The sequence below is a fragment of the Chiloscyllium punctatum genome, chromosome 44 (assembly GCF_047496795.1).
Source record: "Chiloscyllium punctatum isolate Juve2018m chromosome 44, sChiPun1.3, whole genome shotgun sequence".
Classification (NCBI taxonomy): Eukaryota; Metazoa; Chordata; class Chondrichthyes; order Orectolobiformes; family Hemiscylliidae; genus Chiloscyllium; species Chiloscyllium punctatum.
The window spans coordinates 38,195,730-38,209,692 of record NC_092782.1 but is presented as its reverse complement, the minus strand read 5'-3'; the positions used below and the strand labels follow the sequence as shown (position 1 = coordinate 38,209,692).

The 13,963-nt window shown below is 37.7% G+C and overlaps 1 protein-coding gene across 3 annotated transcripts in view; it reads right to left on the bottom strand.

The window, feature by feature from the left end:
- Positions 1 to 13,963, bottom strand: part of gsap (gamma-secretase activating protein) — an 81,903-nt gene that overhangs the window by 14,711 nt on the left and 53,229 nt on the right. For 2 of the 3 annotated variants that reach the window (XM_072562657.1, XM_072562659.1), the window contains 4 exons: positions 12,993 to 13,088; positions 7,386 to 7,456; positions 6,177 to 6,277; positions 5,411 to 5,530 (listed from right to left, as the gene is read on the bottom strand). In XM_072562657.1, coding sequence (XP_072418758.1) covers positions 5,411 to 5,530; positions 6,177 to 6,277; positions 7,386 to 7,456; positions 12,993 to 13,088 — 388 coding nt within the window. The remainder of the gene's footprint in view (positions 1 to 5,410; positions 5,531 to 6,176; positions 6,278 to 7,385; positions 7,457 to 12,992; positions 13,089 to 13,963) is intronic. The other variant, XM_072562658.1, reaches the window with a different exon arrangement.

Sequence of the window (13,963 nt, the reverse complement as noted above, 5' to 3'; positions counted from 1 at the left end):
GACAGGACAATGTGCAGATCATTTCAGAGAACATCTCTGGGACACACGCACTAAACAACCCCACCAGCCTGTAGCTGACCACTTCAACTCTCCCTCGCACTCAACCAAGGACATGCAAGTCCTAGGCCATCGCCGCCACCTGAAAGAACACCCCATCTTCTGCCTTTGGACCCTCCAACCACAAGGAATCAATGTAGATTCCACCAGTTTCCCCATCTCCCCTCCCCCCAACTAATCCATGATCCAACCCTCCAACTTGATACCACCTTCTTGAACTGTCCTGCTTGTCCATCTTCACTCCTACCTAACCTCTCCACCCTCCCCATTGACCGATCACTATAATCCCCCACCTTCATCTATCTATTGCATTCCTAGCAACCTCCCTACCAGTCCCGCCCACTTCCCAGCCCCCTTGGGCTACCCACCGACCACATTCCTGAAGGGCTTATGATCAAAACATCGACTCTCTTGCTCCTCTGATGCTTTCTGACCAGCTGTACTTTTCCAACACCACACGTTTTGACTATCATGATGTCAGGCAGAAGAACGCTCAGATGCAATGCCAAGACACTAAATTTTATCAATATATCAAGCAACCATTGTTATAAAGCAAGATAGGCTCTTGTAGACTGTATAAAGGATCACAAGTGCTTTTGACTTACTTCACCTATGATAACATCAGTTTGCAGAAGCACTGTCATGAATTTTCAGAGAATTGGAAACTTTTGCTGCACACTAGAATGGAGGAAACACAAGTTTGCTGATGGGGGTCACAAGGATAGGACCAAACATTTGCAATGATTTGCTATGCAACATGAGGGGGCATTGAGAGGAGGAAGCATGAGAGAAAGGTCTATGGGTTGGATGTAGATCTTCCAAAGAAGAATCAAATAACAGTGCTCGGAGAGCACCATTCCTACTTAGTAACTGGGCCCCAAGTCAACGATTCACAAAAGAGGCGATCAACAAGATGTACCATCTCCTTCACATCAACTTGAAGCTTCAAAGCAGGGTACAATGGCCTAGATGGTTATTGTGAAGCACATTAAGACCATAACATTCCATGCCAATATATCCTTTCAAGTGGGAGATGTAGGCATTAATAACATCTTATAATTTGTCATTGATTGATGTCTCAGGGAGATATGTGCTGTCTCAGGGAGATATGTGCTGAGGAACAACAACTTATCATGCTTTTAATGCAATAGGAAGACCCAATGTATGGCACAAGAGCATTACAAGACTAAAAATGACATTGAACCAACAAAAGAGGTATTAGGTGAGAGGTGAGTTTGGAGGAGGTAAGCAAGATAAGGAGCAAGGATGGTTGGTGAGTTGTTGTCGCCATTGCATGCTCCCAAACAGCAGGAGATACAAGAACCACAGGATTACTATTATGTCTTGTTGTAGGGTACTAATTAATTAAATCGCTTGAGCATATTTAAAAAAAGACTGCTAGGAACCAGTGGTGTTGATGAAATACATAACGCTGCATTCCGATGTAAACCTACCACTAAGAGAAAAGATCCTAATCTAGTTTCATACTTCACCTTTTGCCTTGGATCCACGCAATATTGAAGTTCATCTCAGTGATTCCCCATGAATCCTTGTGGGCAACACCCACAATGCACAAATGCCAGTCTGCCATATCTACTGTCTTTAGACCTTCAGAGTGCACCTGAGGACACACGCTCAGCTCCCTCGACAAATTACGTTGACATCCTATTGCTTACCCCCTTCCACTGTTGCACCATGAAGTTTAGAGACCTCCAATAACAACCGTGCAGCAACATATGAAGCAAGCTGCTTCCTCAAGCAATAGATTTGCTATTCAGGTTACTCACGGAAATCTCTCAAGCAAGGAGCCACCCTCCAAATCTGCAGGCCATTTCAGGTGACAATGGAAATAAGTGGAGGAGAAGACAAGGTGGTGGTCACTGGGAGAAGCTCACATTCATCAAATCCAGTTGGACAGAATCAGAGGAACCATATTGTGACACTTTGATTATTTCAGTTAATTAAAACTTCCCTAACTAATCGTCAGTCACCAACTATTCACCCATCAGACTCCCCCATTACAACAAAATCTCCTTGGCTGAATATCATTCAATTTTAAAAAAGCAAATATCTTCTATCAACACAGTTATCCATCAACACATCATAATACCTAAAAAAAAAAGCATTAATAACAGTTATACATTATCTTGTGTGTCTGCCTTACCTGTTTTATTGCCTGACCTAGTGTGCACAAAGTGCTACCCCAGTAACTGTAGTATGGATGGTGAAATGCTGTTGCTTTGAGGGACTCAAAATTTCTCCATGGAGACAGCAGTCTGCACTGGCATGTAACACCAAGGTCACGTGACAGGGGACAACAGGTCATGGCCCACAATACTGCTATGAGTATCATGAAGTGGGACATCAATAAACCTAGTAATCTGGAGGGCATATTGCTGGAGTCTGAGAGCCTGCATGCCCCATCATACAGTGAGCTGTACACCCACTATAGCCCATTAAGTGCCTAGATGTACTTCTTACTTTATGTAAACATTTTTTCCTTCTAATCATCCTTTGCTAATACAGTATCACAGATAGCTGCATATTTTGTTTGAGGTCATCATTGCTGTCCTAGAAGTTTGTAACGGAGACTATTCTGCCAACAGGGATATATACATAATTTTTTTTTGCCTCTCGTGCTCTTATTCACAGATAAGTAGTCCAGATTTTAATTGCCTTCTAGGTAAATTCATGATCCTGTCAAAGGGAGTTTACATCCTCTGAGTTAATGAATTGCCCTTCAGTTATCCAAATGTCTCTTTATGAATGCAGTCTATTCTTTTAAAGAGTTGCGCCTTTTGCCAAATATGTCTTTTAACGAAGATATTTGTACAATTTGGACTCATTGAAAAGGAAACACACAAAAAGTACAAAATGTTTATGCATCTTTAAACAGGATATCCCTTGAATATATTTGACCATGAATTAATCAACTCTTACAGGAAAAACCTACTGCTCTGTATCTTCAAAGACACTGAACACTGAAAAGTAAATCATGCTGGACAATTTATTAAAGTAATAAAACATCAGGAAGTAGATGGTTGTATCATATTTGTTAGTTATTCTAAAAAGTATTAGTTTTTTATTTTCAAGATTTTGTTGATTGATTATATAGCTAAGATAAACAAATAGGCCTCAAAATTCAGGTGTCCTTTTGAGAGTGCAGGATTTGATCGCGCACCTGAATGTTGCAGCCTGATGCATCCTGATATTCAAAGGCTAGAGTCTCATGCCCCTGAAGCTGGTAATCTGCATGAAGCCTCCAGAAAAGTATAGTTGAGAATTAGATTGCGATAAAGGCTGAGAGGGATATCGGCCAAATGCAGGTAAATGGGATTAGTTCAGTTTATGATACCTGGTTTACATGGATGAATTGGACTGAAAGGTCTGTTTCTGTGTTGTATGGGGTGATTAATGCAAGATCAGCAACAGCCTTCTTGGATCATGACATTATGCGGAGGCTACTCTGACAATATTGGTTACCCAGGATGACTTGTGAATTGGAACGAGTACTGAAGCTGATGGTACTTACATGCATGTACCGTATTCCCTGCAAAGCACAGCGGTTGTTTGCAGGCTTTGGTGATGCAGCGAAAGAAGGATTTTGCACCACATACAATAAAAATATTTATTCTGTTTTTATTTGAGAAAGAGATATGGATACTGCAGATTTATCAAGTTGACGGCTTTCGATGATTTGTCAAACTTATGCCCTTCAGGTGCTGCAGGGACCTTGTGGAGTCAGTAGATAAGTCTCTAGAATACCTGATCTTAGGAACCAATAGCTGGTGTAGCAGATTCAAATTAAAAGCAGATATTTCATCTCTGCATGCAACATATGGAGGTAGAAGGATGTATGATTTTTGTGTTATTCAACAAACAAATCAATTTTGGTCTGATTGTGCAGTTGCAAGCAAATAACATATGTCTCCAAATGCACAATTAAGTTCAAAGCAGCCATTTCCTTTTGCACACAACACATGCTGGCAGTCAATTTATTTTTAAATGCAACAACAAAGAATGGAACAGTGTGAGAATGACACAGAGGTCAAATGAAGTTGGTATTTGATTAAAAGATAAATCACCCCAAATAGCTTAATGTTAAATTGTGTCCATTAACAAATATTTCAGAGAACAGTTCTATGGGTCAAATGTCACTTTGAAATTAAATTTTGCTTTCAGCATATAGGGCCAAACATAGATATTACTTGATTAACTTGCAATTCTTTCAAAAGTAGTTTCTGCTGTTACTTCTGTAACAAGGAGCAGCTATAGGTTAGAAACTCCTGCATCTTGCCAAACAGAAGACAAGATTTTCCTCCGTAGTTCTCATATTGCATATATGGAAATGATATATAAATATGAACATTGTAAATATATATTTGAAAAGTGTACATTTCCAAAAGGTTTCAATGGGAACACTCCACAAGTGTTGAATTTTTTTCACAATTGTTCAAGACAGTGAAATAATTCACTTTTTGGCATTTAGAAAAGTGAATTATTTTACTGTCTAACACAACTTTAATCTGGACAAGAATGGGCACAAATATTTCTGATGATATGACTCACAATCTGGGATGTGCACAGCTGAATTTGTAAAACATCTGGGGAAAAGAAAAACTCTTTCCATACTTCAGCTTTTATTAGAAATCAGAAAGCTCCTCACCAAGTAAAATTGGTTCAGTCCTTGAGCTATTTAATATATCCTTTATAGTTAGAACAGTAACTTCATCCATAATTAACATAGTTACGCCTTCTCTATCATACTGAATAGATGATATGCAAGAATATTAAGTACACTTTGCTGGCCTTGTTTTGGTCATGCCTCTTTTAAAGCAACTATGCCATGACCTCATTTTACAACTGTGTCTGCAGCACACCAACATAAGTATTGACACTCTGGACTTGGATGAATATAATTGAGTACCTTCTTTGCTATTTCTATTACTTTCCTCAATCTTGTTCCTGCCATCTCTGGATTTTCCTAATTTATTGCTGTTTACATCTCTCTCCCCTCTGACGTTATTTCTTTCTGTTATGGGTTTCTGTTATAATTTGGTTTCCTCTTCCCTGGCTCGCCAAATTAGTGTAAACCCTTGGTAAGTGTACTAGGTTACAGGACAACATAAATGTCTGATAATGGTCTCTAAAACATACAGGAATAAGGAGAAAGTTGACGGAGTAAAATTCCAGAAATTAAGTAAAAAATCAGTTTAATAACATTCAAGTAATAGAAAAATTTGAAAAGAAATAATCTTCATAAGAAATAAGTAATTACTATTTAATTCTTTTAAAATAAAGGAGTATAGTTTTATTTTGTATTCAGATTTTTTAAAAAAGTAAAATCTTTTACCTTCAAGTAGTTTGGTAACAAACCGTTCTGTTGGACGCAACACTCCAATATCAATATAATGCAGTAAAGTGTGTAAAGGAAGGCATCGTGCACCAATGGTTATGTGAACTGTATGATAACCTGCATTAAAAATTAAAGAGCATAGGAAAGAAAAAGTAAATAAAGAGGATGTGAAGTCAGTATTTATAATCAAGCACATTTTTTATGCTTTTTCACAGAACTTGGTCATTCCTGAGTGCACTAGTATTTATTGTTCGGTGCTAATTGCCCTTGAGAAGGTAGTGGTAAACTGCCACCTTGAAATGCTGCAGTCCTCAGAAGGAGTAGGCACACATCACAACGTTGATAGAAACAGAATGATATGAACTTTTGACTCAGCAGATGGGAAGTTACAGCAATATAATCAGGATATGCAGGGCTTGGAAGGGACATGTAAATAGTAGTGTTCCTATGCAAATGCTATCTTTGTCCTTGACGCTTTGGGGAAAACAGCCCCAGCCTACTCAGCCTCTCCCTACAGCTGAAATCCTCCAATCCCTATAAACCATTCTGATCCCTATGCCTTTTAAAATGTTGCAACTGTACCAGCCTCTATCTTGAAAGATAGTTAACACTAGTTTCAGTCTACAGCTGGGATCATCATCTTGTAGAGAGAGGATCAATACAAACCATCCTCTAGCTTAATTTCATTCTAAGAAAAATTACAAAGTAGAATGAGTAGCGTTTTTTAGTTTGAGTGTTTAGCTAATTAACCAATTCACATTACCTGGAGGTAAAGGTAGAAATAGTCCTTCAGCAGCTTCCAAAACACGAGTCATCATGTGGAATACAACAAGCTCTGCTGAATTTATTTTCTCTCTGTTAGACCTACAATTTATCAAAGAAACAGACTGAATCTAAAACCTCAATATTCCAGAGTCACTCAAGTGAAATTCATCATTGACAATCTTGTAAAACAGAGAAATTGTGGATTGGTTATGTGGGTGTAAACGTACTATCCAATTAACAATGGAAGGGAAACAGTCAGAAGGATACATAATAAGCAACAAGTCCAGTAAGAACTCTTTTGTGCCCTTACAGAGTGATTGTAATCCCTACTGTGATCTTAGTACATGTAAAGACTCCATATATTAAACTGATGTATATATAGCATTTTGTTGGATAGAAGATATCTGATCTCACAAGGAATTTTTTTTAACGTTTAAGCATCAAAGTAGTTAACATTTTTCCCTCCCCTCAAAATAAAATCAAATGAAGCTAAAACTGGAAGAAGAAATCAATAATAAAATTTGAGAATTTTATTAATTCTCTAATCCTCTTCTTAGCATTACAGTATTAGTAAATTAGCAAATTTCCATTTTTCTGACTTTTCTACATGCTGGGGTTAACCTTGTGAACCTCCAGCATAATGCTAATCTACTTCCACTGACAGCAATGGTCATCTCTGCTCAGCTGCTATATTGCTGAAACTCTAAATTGATACATCTATTACATCCCTATCTTGTACTGTTCTTATACTTCAGCTTTTCAAACCTCTATTAAAGACTCTCTGTGCTCAGTAATCTACACTGCATTCTGGTCTACAACAGCTCAAATTTCAAATGTTCAGCCTGCAACCTTCTCCATTCCAACAATCTGCTAAAGATTCTGCTCTAATTAGATTAATTTTCTGCAAGCAAAATTAAAGGATGCCCTTTCTGTCGTCTTTCTCACTGGTTTTGAATCCAACAGGAACAAATTTCTATTAACAGTGCTGACACATACAAATGTTCTCAACAGTCTACATACAAATTTCCCTTTCACAGCCTCAAGTCTCACGTTCAAAATTTTAAACTATTGCATATTAGATTTGACAGAAAATTTTGATAGCATTTGGATTTGACAAACTTTATAATCAATAGAACATATGTTTTCAGTGCTAATTTGAACACACATTTGACATTAAAACCGGTTTTAAGTTAAAATGATCACTTACAAACACAGGATGTGGGTGTTGAGGCTGTACTTATTCCATATCTTATCTATGATCTGCCAGATGCATTCAAGCTATAAGGAAGAACAATTTATCTCAATTTGTTCAAAGTAAACATTAACTTCACAAGTTTTCATCAGGATTGGTGCACAGTTGGTTTTAAACTTCGAAGTGCATAAACAATTCCACCACAAAAACAGAAGAAGTAGGCCATTTGCACTCTCAAGCTTGCCCCATCACTCAAGATCTTAGTCGAGCCTATGCCTCTACTCCTCATGTGCCAGCTCAGCACAGCCATTAATTCCCCAGTATTCCACTAAAAATAACTAGCCTCTCTTTAAATACTTTGGTGATCTACTCTCCATAATTCTCTGCAATAGAAAATTCCAGCCATTCACTATCTTCTGGGAGAAGAAATTCCTTTGCATTTCAGTTTTAACAAAGGGTCCACTTGTTCCATGATCAAGTCCCCAAGTGTGAGTTTCTCCCATTCCTGGAAACATCTTCTCACTACCTATTCTATCAAACCACTTCAGAATCTTCTATGTTTCAATAAGATTATCCCTCATTCATCTAAACTCCAGTGAATGAAAGCCTGACCTGTTGAACTGTTTTTGATAAGTCAACCCATTTTTCCCCAAGAATCAGCCTAGTGAATCTCTTTTGTACTATCTTCAATGCTAATACAGTACACCTTTTCTTAAATTCTTAAAACTGTCCACACTTCTCCAATTGTGGCCTCACCAACTACTATACATAGTTTCAAGAATTCCTTACTTTAAAATTTGAATCTCCGAGCAATGAAGCCCAAAATTCCATCTGACTTAATTGCTTGCTGGATCTACATACTAACGTGTCACATGCACAAAATCACCCAAGTCCTTCCGTGCTGCACCTTTTTGAGTCTTGCTCCTTTAAATAATAGTCTGCCTTGTGATTCTTCTAACTTGAGGACATGACCTCACACTGCCCCATATTACACTCCATCTGCTGAATCGCTTGTAAATTCTTTATGTCCTGATCATAACATGCTCTCCCACCTGTTTTTGTTTCATTAGCAAATCTGAAATCACACTGTCTTGTCATCCATGTCATTAATACAGACAGTAAATGCCTCAGAAAGACACGTGCTCACTCCACTACTTCTGTCTTTCAACACGAAAAGGACCCATTAATCCTGACTGTATTCAGTGTGTGAATCAATCCTCAATCCATTCTATTATACTTCCCTCAATACTGTGAGCTCCTATCTTGAGCAACAATTTTTTACATGACACCTTATCAAATACTTTCTGAAAATCCAAATACCAGTTCCCCTTCAAATTAACTCTGCTGGTCATATTTTCAAAGAAATGTAGACAATTTGTCCAACATTATCTCCTTTCCACAAAAGCATGTTAACTTTGGATTGCATGAAGTGTTTCTAAATGCCTTGCTATTGCTTTCTTATTAACTCTAACAAGTAACACAAGAAGAAATGCACAAGAATCTGATGGGAAGCCAGTATACACTGGATGAGAAACAGAGGAGGCTATTTAGCCCATCATGTACATGCAGACTCTGCAAGAACAGCTCAGCTAGATCCACTCCTCTTCCCAGAGTGAGGCCATAATTGGAGAAGTGTGGACAGTTTTAAGAATTTAAAAAAAGATGTAGACCTGCAGTTTTCTTTTCATTGGTCCTGCATGGACCTACAACAATTATGGGAAGACTACTGCTGCTCACATCCAATACCTGAACAACACAAGCCAAACAGAGGCCCTAGAAACAAATTGTGACAACATAAGTGACTTCCCATGCCTCCACACTTGAAAGGCAGCTAACAGCTGTCTGGATGCTCCAGAAATGCAGATCTAGAGGCTGACGTGCAGTGTTAGAGTGATGCCACAACTACAAGATGAAACAATAATAATGAATGATGAACTTGGATCATGTAAAAAATTCCATACAGAATGAATGAGGGGATTAATTTCTGTTCATCACTGTAAAGGGTAAAGAACATTGGCCTTACTCGTCACCAAAGTATATCAACAAGTAAAGAGAGGGGTTTGGAATAACACCACACAATGATGTAGAGTAAAATCAAGGGTCATCTCCTTTGAACAGGATGCCTCAGACAACGAAAATTGATGAGCTGAAGGTGGTTTTGAAAGCTCAACAGTCACATTTTTACTAAACTAGTTGCAAAAAGTAAAGCCTTTAAGTTAAGCATCATGTCACGTTTGCCACCTTTTGGTAAACTAAAATCACCACATGGAGAAATAATTAAAAATGCAATAACTGTGCCCACTGATTGTTTATTCAAAGACTTCAGAAACAACTGCAATCCAGAAAGAAACACTTGGTGCCTCTATAGCAGTGAGACAAAGAAATCTTTGTCCAAAGATGTGTTTCAACAACTACAGCAGATCCTGAAGGACTATGAATGTCTGTCACTGCAGTTTGATGCATCCATTAGCATTACCAACATTGCTTTAATGACACAACAATTCTAGAGGATCTTCTCAGGCTTTTGCCTCTTAAAGAAAGAACAAGGAGTGAGAATATCTACAATGAATTCAAGAGATAAGAGCTTGAAAAAAAATTATCCAATCAAGAAAGTGGTTTCCATCAAAATTTGTGATGCACCCCCAACCATAATTAGTACACATGGGCATTGTTGTATTTTGCAGAAATGATCACAATTCCCTTTACAACTATGACTAAACTCATCCAGCAAGCATAAGTAAAATGATGGACTTCGCTCATATAATTAATGTTTTGTTAAGTTTCTAAAATTGGTACGAGCAAGACCACTGGCTTAAATCCTTATTCAACAAATTTTATGCTGCCTACAGTGAATTAAACCTCCATGCTGTGTGTGAGGTGGTTAAGTTAAGGGAAAGTCCTGTTAAGATTTTTAGATTGGAGGGCTAATATCACCACTTGTTTTTTTTCAAGGAATGGAATGTGCAGCGAACTGTCAACCGTGGTTGTTTGACTTCAAGTCCCTCATAGAAATAACAAAAGCTGAACAAGCTGAACTGTGAACTGCAGGAAAAGCACAAAGACTCAGCACAAATGATCAATGCTGTGAAGGCACTGAAGTTGAGATTGGGTCAGCGGTCCTCCCAATTAAAAAATGTTGTAACTCCTCAAGTCTAGAGGAAATACTAGAAAAAAATGCAAATACAAAAAATTGGTTTTACCCTGAAACCGCTGTGCACACCTGAGAAATGTTAGCAGGGGAATTTAAACAGGCAATTGCAGGAATGAGATGTGATTGAATGAATTGTCAAGTTTGTCTCAAATCCATTCCTTCAAACAGACATTGGTGGGTTGGCAATTCCATTAGGTTTTTGATTTGTAAAGCAGTGGAGTGGATTACTATATGAAATGATATTGAAATGAAAGTCAGATCAAGGGATAGCGATTTTGGCAACTCAGAGAAACATACCCACTGTCATCCTATGCTTTTAAAGTGAAAGCTTGCTTTGATTCGACACAACTCAGAGACAACATTCTCAAAGATAATCAAATCCTAGTACTACACCCATCTCAGAAACCCATCTGATGGATGATGTGTGACTAGCAGTCTCAAACTACAACCCAGACTTCAAGGCACTGGCAAATAAGGCATAGTCACAAGTATCACATATGCTTGTTTTTAAAATTTGTACGACACCAAAAATAGACTACTATTTTCTTAGGTGCTTGCACAAATTCAAAACACGATCTTGTGCTTTAAAAGGTTGGAGACCACTGCTTTGGACTACCTTCCCAAGCCACTTTAGACAACTCTATTTATACATCTGGAATTACCCATATTTAACTTAAGGACACTAGTTTGAAACCAGAGTTGTTGTCCTTCAAACAGAATTTGAAATTCTACCACATTGTGATCGCTACCCCCTACAGGATCCTTAATTACAAGATCTCATTAATCCTACCCCATTACATATTACTAGATTTAAACTACCTGTTCCTGGGGATAATTCTACAATGTACACAGGAACCTCAATTATCCGAAGGACACGGACGGGGAGTATTTCATTTGGTTAATCAAATGCCAGATAACATAGTTTAAATAAGCATCAGGACCTTGCAATCTTGCCAGATAATCCCATATTCAGATGATCGAATGCCGAATAATCGAGGTTCCTCTGTATTGTTCTAAGTAACAATTCCTAATGCACTCTACAAATTTCTTTTTCACCACAATCTAAAATCACTAGTTCCAAACATTCAGACACAGAAGGACACCACTTTGACTGGGACAACACACACATCCTAGTACAGGCAAAATAAAGACACACACGAGAATTGTTACAGGCATGGCATTCTAACTAGAACTCCATCAATAAACACATTGATTTCAATTCTATCTACCTTCCTCTGAAAAGAAGAACTGGAAATAACATCACCCACCTTAAAACCAAAGCCTATAACTAGAGATGGGGCATACCACCAGCCCTTCAACGGAGACTCTCACTGATGTTACCTAGTATGGTGATGAAATACCTGAAAACAAACCTTCAAGCTCAGTGAGCTAACTTACATACTTATCATCAACTTGAGCGACAAATCTTCTCACAAATCTCTTTTTCATGTTACCCTTGCTCATCTGATTCATCCGCACAACTAGAGTGGCCTTTATACATGCCTCCATTGTATTTTAAATTTATAATTCATTCTACAGTAAGGCAACGCTTCAGGGGCTATGGACAACTCCCATCCATGCGTTCTTCCTCTTGCTGTTTTTTATTTCCCTCAACCATGATCTGTTGTACCTACATCATTATTAGACTGAAACTTTATGAACAAAGTTGACCCATTTTCTTTTACTTTTTGTTTGTTCTCCTGGAATGTTAAATACCCTTGAATATAGAGTTCTCAGTATTAGCCACCCTGTAGCCATATCTCTTTAATAGCTATTAAGTCATTTTCTTACTTTTTGCACTATCAACTCACCCATTGTTACAAATATATGCATTCAAATGAAGATTTAAGTTCTGATTTTTTACCATTACAGCTTGCAACTGGATGACTAGTCATTTCCTACAATGCAAAAAGATAGTTGATATTTTAAATAGCCCCAGTTTGGAAACTGCTGCTTCTACTCTCATCATATGTATCTAGCCCTTAAAAATATTTGTATTATGTGCTTTCTAGAGGTTTTTCAATCAATATATAGTTGCTTCCATTTATAATCAATGCTCCATTTTGTCACGCGGCTAACTATTCAGCATAGAGAAGCCTCTGTACTTTTAAAGCCTTTCTACAGATTAAGCATAATTTTGTACCTATTGCACAATATGGAAAAGTTTACAAAACAGTTGTAACTTAAACTGATGGGAAATGTTGCAAACGTAAACATGGCTAGAGCACTTTAGAATGGCCTAAATTGCTGCTGCTTGCATAACCATTTCACAAGAAAATAAAAAGTCTCATATTGTAAAATTTATCCTGTATGAACATACTTTACATTATCTCTCTGCTCCAAAATAACTGATTGTATGTGCTAAAATATCAAACTGTGATATGGCAGTAAAATAGCCAAGTGCACTATAAATGGCAAATGCTTAATTAATGTTCAATTACGGTGTTAAAAATAAGAAAAGTATCACAAACCAAGGTCACGGTATAGTTGTTAACTATCAGGTCAATCTTCTTCTTTCCTATATAATGAAGATATTTCATAAGGTGTTCCTTCAGTTTCTCAACCATCTATAGGAACCAAAGTATTGATCGCAATTAAGATCATATTTTTCACGACAAGGTCAGTAATAAAAGTAATCTGCCATTTTGCAGCCAATACACTAAAGAAATTGGCAATGACCTTTAAACATGAGTAACATTCCCACCCTTACAGGAAACACTTTTAAACAAACTGTATTTGCCAATTTTGTATGATGGATGATGTAACAGCCAAAGATTGTCATGTCTTTCATGGCAAATTTGTGTACAAGACACTCTTTCAATCCACTTAAATAGTGGAGGAATGAGTAAGCATTGCTATTTATGCTCAGAATAAACAATATTGACAACATAGAGCTGACATCTTTGAAGTTTAATTAAGTGAAATGGTCAGTGGTTTATAGCCAAGCAACTGCCCATTATAAAACAAATATTTTAAGTGGTGGGAAGTATACTTAATGAATCGTAATAATTTATCCAATGACCGGAGTGTATAGCACGCTATGCTATCTTGTTGGTGGAATTGAAATGTCACTTGTATAACAAAATTCAATTAATAAATCAAATTGGAAACTATTCTAATGGTGACCAGAGGGACTACCATCAAATGTCAGAAAAACCGGCCTTGGGAACCAAGGGAAATCAAGCCAAAAATTAGACTATGTTCTTTAGGAACTGGGTTAACCGATCCTTTCGCCCCTTCACTATCAGACCTGATTATCTAAGAGGTGATGGGAATATGGTTCAGCAGGACAGGGCAAGTGCTAAAACTTGGAGAAGCGTATTGCCAAGGTGAGGCAGAAAGTGGGTAGATGGGTGCACAGCTCCCTCTCCACTGTAAAAAAAAACATGGTCATCAGTTGTGAGGTACTCTCACTGTTGCTGTACATGGTGCAAGCCTAGCC